The sequence below is a fragment of the Fragaria vesca genome, linkage group LG2 (genome assembly GCF_000184155.1).
Source record: "Fragaria vesca subsp. vesca linkage group LG2, FraVesHawaii_1.0, whole genome shotgun sequence".
Taxonomy (NCBI): Eukaryota; Viridiplantae; Streptophyta; class Magnoliopsida; order Rosales; family Rosaceae; genus Fragaria; species Fragaria vesca.
In genome coordinates, this window is record NC_020492.1 from 24,684,308 (window position 1) to 24,694,816 (window position 10,509).

At 39.5% G+C, this 10,509-nt stretch overlaps 1 protein-coding gene and 1 pseudogene across 1 annotated transcript; one reads left to right on the forward strand and one right to left on the reverse strand.

Annotated features, from left to right (window-relative positions):
- The window catches only part of LOC101307668, a 13,678-nt pseudogene extending 7,831 nt beyond the window's left edge, over positions 1 to 5,847 (reverse strand).
- A 924-nt stretch (positions 5,848 to 6,771) lies between these two features.
- Positions 6,772 to 8,885, forward strand: LOC101307964 (L-type lectin-domain containing receptor kinase IX.1-like). Its single transcript, XM_004292970.1, has one exon. The coding sequence runs from the start codon at positions 6,772 to 6,774 to the stop codon at positions 8,866 to 8,868; it is 2,097 nt and encodes a 698-aa protein (XP_004293018.1). The 3' UTR covers positions 8,869 to 8,885.
- The last annotated feature ends 1,624 nt before the right edge of the window (positions 8,886 to 10,509 follow it).

Here is a 10,509-nt window from a genome sequence, read left to right on the forward strand (position 1 = left end):
CTTAATTTACTCTACGACTTTCAAGTCGATTTGCTATTTTTTCACATCAGTGTAATTGTTTAGTCTTTTAGTAAATCAACATGTATGATGAGAAAAATGGTTTATGGGGATTTATTTAGTTATATTTGACGATATTAAAGATACATATATTCCATCTTCTCCTAATTTACTCTACGACTTTCAAGTCGATTGCAACAAACGCCTACTGGCAGGTGGTTTTGTTAAACCTGTGTTTGTTATATCAAGGACTACAACACAAAGAAGACCCGAAGGGACTGGTCCGGATAATAGCTTGTTGTCATTGACACTTACAAACCTTAGTTGTTTCAAATTCTCCAATGAAGAAGGTAAGCCCCCCTGAAAGGTTGTTCTCATACAAGTCAAAGGATATGAGTTTGGTATGCTTCAATGTATTATTCTTCTCCATATAGGAGGTTTATATAGAGATACAATTACAGTGCTAATAGGAAAATATTTCCTACACCTATACATAATATTCAACCTACACATACAAGGAAAGTAAATATATTCAATAAATTCTACACTCCCCCTCAAGTTGGTGCATAGATATCGATCATGCCCAACTTGCCAACCGAGTTGTCAAACACTTTCCTTGACGCTCTTTTTGTGAGAACATCTGCTAATTGATCTTCCGTATACACGAAAGGGAAACGAATGATTTTTCTGTCCAAGTTTTCCTTAATGAAATGCCGATCTACCTCCACATGTTTTGTCCGGTCATGGTGAACAGGATTATGAGCAATTTCAATAACAGACGTGCTGTCACAATGCAAGTCCATGGGTTTCTTGAGTTTGAAACCCAATTCTTTCAATACATTACAAATCCATAGCATCTCACAAACTCCATGTGTCATACTTCGAAACTCTGCTTCAGCACTTGATCTTGCAACGACTTTTTGTTTCTTACTACGCCAAGTTACAAGGTTTCCTCCAACAAATGTAAAATACCCAGATGTAGATCGTCTGTCAGTCTTATCACCAGCCCAATCAGCATCTGTGTACCCTACAACTTCCGATTCACCCTTCTTTTCAAATAACAAGCCTTTTTCCAGGTGCCGTCTTAAGATACTTTAGAATACGATACACTGCATCCATATGCTTTTCGCTGGGACAATGCATAAATTGATTAACCACACTCACAACATAAGCAATATCAGGTCTAGTATGAGAAAGATAAATAAGTCTCCCTACTAGACGTTGGTACCTTCTTTTATCAGTTGGAACTTGATTCGGATAGATGGCAAGGTTGTGATTCATCTCAATTGGTGTCTCAACAGGCTTGCAGTCAAGCATTCCGGTCTCAGCTAACAAGTCAAGTACATACTTTCGTTGGGATAAAGAAATCCCCGTCTTTGACCTTGCAACTTCAATTCCGAGAAAATACTTCAACCGTCCAAGGTCCTTCATCTCAAACTCTTTTGAAAGGTACTTCTGTAGAGCCTCCATCTCCTTTGGGTCGTCTCCTGTAACAATCATATCATCAACATACACAATCAGAGCGGTGATCTTCCCCTGACTACGTTTGATGAACAAAGTGTGATCTGAGTTGCTTTGTCGATAACCAAATGTCTTCATTGATTTGGAGAATCTTCCAAACCAAGCTCTAGGAGACTGCTTCAAACCATACAGAGACTTCTTCAACTTACAAACCTTTCCAACATCGCAAGGTCTACATTTGACTCCTAGGGGCATGTCCATATACACCTCTTCTTCCAAGTTTCCATTGAGGAAAGCATTCTTCACATCAAACTGTCGTAGAGGCCAATCTTTAGTTGCCGCAAGTGAGATCAAGATTCGAACAGTGTTGATCTTTGCTACATGCGCAAACATTTCTTCATAATCAATCCCATAATGTTGGGTGTACTCTTTGGCAACTAATTTGGCTTTATACATGTCAATGCTCCCATCGGCTTTAAGTTTAACCGTAAATACCCAACGACATCCAACAGTCTTCTTTCCAATAGGTTTATGAATAACATCCCAGGTCGAGTTCTTTTGCAAGGCTTCTAGTTCTTCATTCATCGCTTGAGTCCACTTAGGATCCGCCAATGCATCCTGTACAGTACTAGGAATAAAAACACTGGATAATTGATTAATGACAAGAGCATGTGACCCAGCCAACCTATGGTTAGACATGTAATTAGCTATATGATATTTAGTTTTGGCTTTGATGTCTGGTTCATATTGTTTCTTTGGAATACCCTTGGTAACCCTCTATGACTTCCTAGTTACAATATTATCTATCCCAGATAATTGGTTTGAATTTAAAGATACCTGAGAAGGGACATTTGCAGCGGATTCTTCGGTTGATGGTGTAGAAAAGGGAAAAATATCCGAAGAGCAAGTGGTCCAATCAGTTGAAAATTGTGGTTCTTGTCGGTTTGCATCAGCCGATCCATGTGCGACACGTGACCCTATCTGCATGCCTACCTCTTCCAGTCCGACAATGTCTTCTTCGTCAGTCATGCCAACCTCTCTGTGCACAACATGTGGCACAGCTTCACTCCCCAAAACTGGATCAACGCAGACACGTGACCCAAGCTGAAATTGTGGCTCAGCTTCTGCTCCGTTTGGCTTATGGCTCGGCTCATTCGGCTCACATTCTATTGCATCAAAGGAGATCCGTTGTTGTTCGACATGTGGCACACCATCAGCCACTTCGACGCGAGGCCCACTATTTTTGTCAATGTTGGTATGCTGCTGTACAACGTCATTTTCATGATTTTTGTTTCCTCCTACTCCAAATCTCGACTCCAATTCTTCTGATTCTTCAAATTCTTCTAATTCAAATAAATTTTGGGAATTCTCTTCATATGCTCTCTCCTCCTGAAGGGAAGACTCTGATACTCCCCATGAGTAGCAAGGCTCTGATTCACGAAAAGAAAAATCAAGGGATACATGCATAGTGCAAGTCTGTAAGAGGATCATAACATCTATATCCCTTCTGAAAATCTGCATAACCCACAAAGACACACTTCCTTGCACGGGGATCAAGCTTACTCCGTTGTTGTTTTGGAATATGAACATACACTATACATCCAAATACACGAGGCTCCAAGTTAGGCAACGAAGGAAACGAGAAAAGATTCTGAAGCTGTTGTAGAGGGTTTTCACATTCAATAACTCGAGAAGGGGTACGATTAATGAGGTAGGCAGCAGATGTCACAGCTTCTCCCTAATAATCTACAGGTACATTCATGTCAAACAAAGAGGCACGGACAACTTCAAGCAACTGCCGATTTTTCCTCTCTGCCAATCCATTTTGTTGAGGAGTATAAGTATTTGAAGTCTCATGTCGAATTCCATGTAACTTCATAAACTCTTGCATAGGACCATTAATATATTCTCCTCCATTGTCAGACTGGAAAACTCGAACATCCTGTTGATACTGTGTGGACACCATCTTGTGAAATTTTTTAAATCTAGAATAGACATCACTCTTGTTCTTCAATAGAGACACCCAAGTCGTACGGGTACAATCATCAATAAACGTCACAAAATACCGAGCACCATAGAGAGAAGGAATTTCTGCAAGACCCCACACATCAGAGTGAATCTTCATAAATGGAACAAGAGTTTTATTTAGGCTTGGTGAATATGAAATACGGTGGCTCTTAGCCAGTTCACATATGTCGCAATGAAAATCTGAATAGTCGACACCCAAAAATAATTGCGGTTGCAGCTTCTTAAGATAACCGAAGTTTAGATGACCCAACCTGCGGTGCCAAAGCCACACATCTTTCTTAGCACTCTCATCTCTATTTATCTTATTAGCTTGACCCAAAGACTGCATATGTTTCTCTCCTGTCTCTGTCAGATCTAGGTAGTACAATTTCTCTTTTCTCACTTCATAACCCAAAATCCACCGCGTCAGAATGTCCTGAAATACACAGAAAGACGGATAAAAGGTGACAATACATGATAATTCTTGAATGATTTGGCCAACTGAGAGAAGATTGTATGACAATGAAAGGACGACTATTACAGAATCAAGGGTTAATGTGTTTGATAGGATAATAGAGCATTCTCCGGTAACCGGAGTTGGAGTACCATCAGCGATAGAAACAATATTTTGAGAGGAGGGTTTTAATTTTTTTAAGAGGCTAGGATCATTACACATCTGATATGATGCTCCTGTATCAATAATCCAGGACCTATTCATAGATACCTTACCGCTCATACCTGACTGTGTGACATTGGAGGCATTGGATGGTTGGTCTTCCTCTGTAGTGGTTATGACAGTTTTTGCTTGATTCTTTCGAGGTTTCAGGGTGAAATCCCACCAATCCGGGTACCCAATTGTTTCAAAGCAACATTGCTTGCTATGACCTAATACTCCACATAGCGGACATTTTGAGTTTGCATATGAATTTGGTTTGCATGGAGATCGGCATGGTGTGGTAGTATGGTAGTTGATTTGGTGTGCCATTTTGGAGGTTTGGTTTTTGAGATACAAGGATTCGGGAATTATGATTTTGTTTGTAACGATTTGTTTGTAGTGTGATTCGGGATTCAGGTTTGGTTTTGGGATTTGGGATTTGGGAATTTGTGTGTGATTTGTGAGATTTTTGGTACGCAACGATTTGTGGTGTTTTGGGTGTAAATTGAAAGGATCGAACCTAGCAAGCTCTGATGCCAAGTAGAAAATAAAGATTCAATATGGTTTGGTATGCTTCAATATATTATTCTTCTACATATAGGAGGTTTATATAGAGATACAATTGCAGTGCTAATAGAAAAATATTTCCTACACCTATACATAATATTCAACCTACACATACAAGGAAAGTAAATATATTCAATATATTCTACAGTCAGCTTACCAAGCTCGGCCAGAATAGGTCCTTCAAATTTGTTTCGCCACAGTTCTAGATATTGAAGTCGCTTGAGGTCTCCGAGTTCAGGTACCAGTTTGCCGGCGAGGTTGTATCCACCTAAATCCATTCGGATAACACTATTCTCTGCATTGCAGATGATGTGAAACCAAGTGCAGGGATTGACAAGGCTTGAATCCCACGATGCGAGCGCGTTGTCCGGATCGGTTAATCCCTGCCTAAACTTGATCAGGGGTTGGAGAAGACCAAGGGAGTGAGGATGCCTAGGGTTACGGTGAGGGTAAGGGAAAACAACAAGAAAGTTGCCATGGTAGAAGCTATGAGGGTACTGGAACTCTAGAAGAACAATGAACTGTGCGAGTATGTATGCTGCCTTTTGTGTTTTGATCTAAGGTTGGGGAGCGTCAAATTTATACAATATACCCACAGAGATTGAACTAATGAGGAAAATCAAATCATTATATGAAAATATTATTATTATTACTATTCATTACATGGATTCATGCACAGAATATATATATCTTTGATGATATTAATTTGAGTTTGAAATGTAAAGATTCTGGCATGTAGATATCTCTCCATTTTAACTGTGGGATTATGTAGACAGAATTTTAACTTATGGGAGGGCTCTACATATCTGTAATGGACTTGACGCATATAACTTGCTTTTTCTTTTTGGTTGATACACAGATGATTTGCTTGATCCTTTAATTTGTCGCCTTACTTTTACATCATATATAAATCATCATTTTTGGTATAAGGAGATCCTATTCATTAATTATCTGAATGCAATGTAATGTTATGTTACCTTTTCTTACCTAAAATTGGAATGAAAATGAATATGAAATTGAAGAGATAAGGATAACAATGACCATTGGCTTTGCTGCTTCATTAGGAATACATTTTCTTAACTATGGTGTGGATTTCCTAGAGTGGCTACGACGACTAGAAGAACCTCTGGGCTGTACGGTGGCCGCGGCAACTTTGCCATGAATAAGTGCATGGAAGAGAGAGAAACCCTTTGTGAGGTGGGTGCCCAAATCATTTTTGCTGCCCAGCTTGAATTGGTTGTCCACATCAAGACAAAGTTACAAAAGTGGTTGGGGAGCTTTGGCCCAAATGCCCAATCCTATGTATCAAGCATGTTGTGCTTGTAAGCGCAACACTACGGGGAAGTTGTATGAAATGCTATTAAATTGTCATCTCGTGCTGAATTTTAAAAAATTATTAAATAACTCACGTATCTTAAAAATATTAGAATATCAATGAGGTTTGAACTCATAATATCAATATTATCGATGTGCTGAACTGGAATCTATTCATGCTTTCAATTTTACTTCCTTACTTGACTGTTAGGTAGGTTTATTTCTGTTTCATATGAGCGAGGCTTCGTTTGGATTGCTCGCCTCATGATCCTTAAAAACTTAGGACTGGCCAACTAATTAAGATTTGTATTTGGAAGTTTTATTTGAAGACTGAGTGGTCTAACTCATAGTATCTGGTATTTATCTGGTATTGTTGCATGTAAGCTATGATAGAGTAACCCAAAAACAAATGTAAAGCTAATATCACTCTAGAAGACTAGAAACATTATGAAATTGATAATTGACGTTGACTCCTAATGAGTTGTTTCAAACTTTTTCCGGGAACCCAACTCTCATATGATTGATTGGGTTCAAAGAATCGTGTATAATTTCATTAAAAAAAAGAATCGTGTATAATAATCAGAGAACATTCAAAGTTGAACTAGGTTTTGGACACTTGGAGCAGATTCCAAGTCGTCGTACGTAACTGGGTATTACTTAATTCGCTGAAAATAGAATAACTGGGTCTAACTTAACCTATATCTAACATCTTCATACACAAAAAACCAGAAAACCATCTTCATACACTGTTTCTTCCCAGAAAACCAGAAATGGCCGTCAGAAACACTCTCCGGTTGTCCTTAAAGCAGTTTCATTTGCTTCTTCTTCTCATATTACTGTTGCCCTTCTCTGCAACTCCACTGACCTTCAACTTCCCCAGCTTTCCCCCTGATGTTGCCACCAATATATCAATGGAGGGAAATGCTTCCGCCGATGGCTCCCTCCGCCTCACCAAGAGTGCTCTTGACCAGGTACTAAATATGAGCTTTGGTAGAGCCACCTACAGAAAAAATTTACTCCTCCGGGAAAACTCCACCGGAAAACTTGCTGATTTCACATCAAGTTTCACGTTCGTCATTGACTCCGACAACAACAACAGGTCCGGTGACGGGCTGGCTTTCTTCCTAGCGCCAGTAGGATCCGCTCTGAACACCACATCAGGACAAGGAAGAAGTCTTGGCCTCCCTGTCAACACTACGCTGTTAGACTATACCCAGTGGACTACTGAATACCCGTTTGTGGCGGTCGAGTTTGATATCTTCCCCAATAAGGTTGTTGATTTGGGTGTGAATTACACTCATGTAGGCATAGACATCAACACCGTCAGGTCTAACGTTACAGAGCCATGGAATGGTAGTATTACGGCAGGAAATGAAAATAATGCCACCGTTACTTACGACTCCAACAAGAAAAATCTCAGTGTTGCGTTCACTACGTTTGAAAACGGAGTCCAGGTGATCCGAAATATTCATTTCTCAGTTGATCTGCTCCGATACTTACCCGATGTGGTGATTGTCGGGTTCTCCGCGGCAACAGGTACACTGACCGCACTGCATAAGATCAATTCTTGGAGGTTTGATTCAACTTCATTGATAGATGAAATAAGCACATCCAAGTCAGGAAACGCCAATATTGGACTAGTAGTTGGATTGGTTGTTGGGGGAATCGTTATCTTGGCTGTTGTGTTGGGTTTGGTTTGGTTCCTTTTCTACAGGAAGAGGAGGGAAACAAATGGGGAAATTACGGATGATGATTCTATGGTTCTTCAAGATTTGAATCCTGAAGATTTTGAAAAGGGGACAGGCCCTAGGAAATTCTCCTACAATGAATTGGCCCTTGCAACCAATAATTTTGCGCAGGAAGAAAAGCTCGGGGAGGGAGGATTTGGTGGAGTTTACAAGGGCTTCATCAAAGACATGAACGCGTATGTAGCTGTTAAGAAGATATCAAGGGGGTCTAAACAAGGGTTGAAGGAGTATGCAGCAGAAGTGAGTATCATTAGTCGGCTCAGGCATCGGAATCTGGTGCAACTCATCGGTTGGTGCCATGATAAGAAACTCCTCCTTGTCTACGAATTCATGCCCAATGGTAGCTTGGATGCTCATTTGTTCAAACAAAAAGGCTTGTTAACTTGGGAGGTAAGGTACAAAATAGCACATGGATTGGCATCCGGGTTGCTCTATCTCCACCAAGGATGGGAACAATGTGTGCTGCACAGGGATATCAAATCTAGCAATGTTATGTTGGATGCAAATTATAACGCGAAACTTGGAGATTTTGGGTTAGCCAGACTTGTAGACCACGGAAAGCTATCGCAAACAACAGTTGTGGCCGGAACCATGGGCTACATGGCTGCGGAATATGTTACAACGGGAAAGGCTAGCAAGGAAACGGACGTCTACAGTTTCGGAGTTGTTGCATTAGAAATAGCTTGTGGGAGAAAACCCATTGATACTAGGTATGAAGGAAAGCAAATGAATATGGTGGAGTGGGTTTGGGAGCTCTATGGAGAAGGGAAAATTATTGAAGCAGCCGACCCAAAATTGTGTGGGGAGTTTGATGAGAAGCAAATGGAGTGCTTAATGATTGTTGGGTTATGGTGTGCTCATCCGGATCATAACTCAAGGCCTTTAATACAACAAGCAATCCAAGTGCTTGACTTCGAAATTCCATTGCCAAATCTCCCATTAAAGATGCCGGTGGCCTTTGCTCCTCACTTATCACTCTCGATGTCGTATAGAGGTGGCACTAGTACCACTGGAGACAAAAGTGAGTCTTCTGGATTTGATCCTTCCATCAACTCTTCACAGTTTAACACATCTAGATCTTCTACCACAAATTCGAACCCCTCGGCAGCTTCTAAGTAAGCGGTTTAGCATTAGTCGAGTTCATCTAGTATAATATTTTAGTAAGATTGTATATTAGGCTTCACTATTAATTCTTTTACAAGTTTTGTAATTATTTTTTGTCTCATCACAAGATTTTTCAGAATTGTTCTTGGTATTTCTAAAAACGTCATTTTGCACTTGAGAGTTTCATTAACAGGTGAAGATCAAGATCGACCATATCCCCTTTCACTTTAATTTGATGTCAATTTGTCAAATTAATTAAGAAAAATCATCGTCGAAAATACGACGAGTATTGTCACTATTGTAACAGATCGAGATTCTGATCATGACCAAAGCTCCAAGTGTCCGGCATGGGACTAATTGGTATACCGCCTTTGAGTTGTGATGAAAATTCAACAACAGGTGTCAGTGTTAGATCTATAGGCTATATTCATATAATGTTATTGATAATTGGCCTAATTAATTACCAAAAACCCATGTCACAAATTATTTGTTGATAAAGTATATAGCAGCTAGTGAGATACACGTGGAAATGAGTTCATGGTTAAGCAGTCGTGTTCAATTCCTTATTGCGTCTCTTAATAAAGTGATGTCTAGTATCTTTGGATATGCTTTTGTTTGGAATATTAAGGGCTTTTGCATATTTAGAACCAGTCAATTATGACCTGCTCATCTGTGTCTTCTAGGTCAAAGATATAGAAGACGAAGGTCAAAGATATAGAAGACGAAGCTCTGTTGGTTCTCTTACAATCACCAATGTTCTTTTTTATTTTTCGGAATACGAAAGAAGCGGCCGCTGGTAAAGGTAAACTTCACATCCAAGATGACCTATTTTGGCTACGGCATCAGTAAGGAAATTTACCTCACGCTTAATGTGTCTGAATGAAACTCGATGGAAGGTATCTTGCACAGTATATTTGATACGCCATGGAATATTCGACCGACCATTAACACAGGTGCTACTATTAACATACTATTTTTTTCTCCTAACACATCTTATTTATTTTCCTATTCACATATTTTAATTTTATTTACAAGTTTGTCACTCGAATTTGATTCATGATTGACTCTCATCATAAATGTGATGTGTTAATAACAAAAAAGGGTATGTTAGTAACACCACCTTTAACACAATCTATTAACAACCGCCAAGGTTGAAGAAGGTTATAATGTTAAAGTACGTACTCTGTACTAAATTATAAGTAGGTTTCTTCTGCAAGGAAGAAATATCAAGTGGAAGTCTCCTCCTACAGGATGTCATCAAAATCAATTTGGATGGTTCTCTTTGCCAAAATACTAATGTTGTAGCTGGTTTTATTTTGAGAGATTACTTTGGCATGGTCCTTTGTTTTGGCTCTCTACCAAGAGTATTGGAAAGCTAATGTTCCTATACTAAGGGCAATATATATATATACACACACACATACAGGCCTTCTCGGCTGAAGACGTCCGCACCGAAGGTTTTGGTGAAGATTTCCATTTTTGCACCACTTTCCGATCGAATTTTCTTAAACTTCCTTCTAGACATATCTAGATCATCTTGTGTAGATTATCTCTGCAAAATTTCAGCCAATTTGGTGATCGTTAAAGCCCTCAAAAATCGAAAAACAAATGGAGATGATGAACCGGACAGAATTCAGTCCGTCAGTATTTGTTTTT

Coding starts and splice junctions, on each gene's coding strand:
- LOC101307964 (XM_004292970.1), top strand. CDS start 6,772: ATGGCCGTCAGAAACACTCTCCGGTTGTCCTTAAAGCAGTTTCATTTG.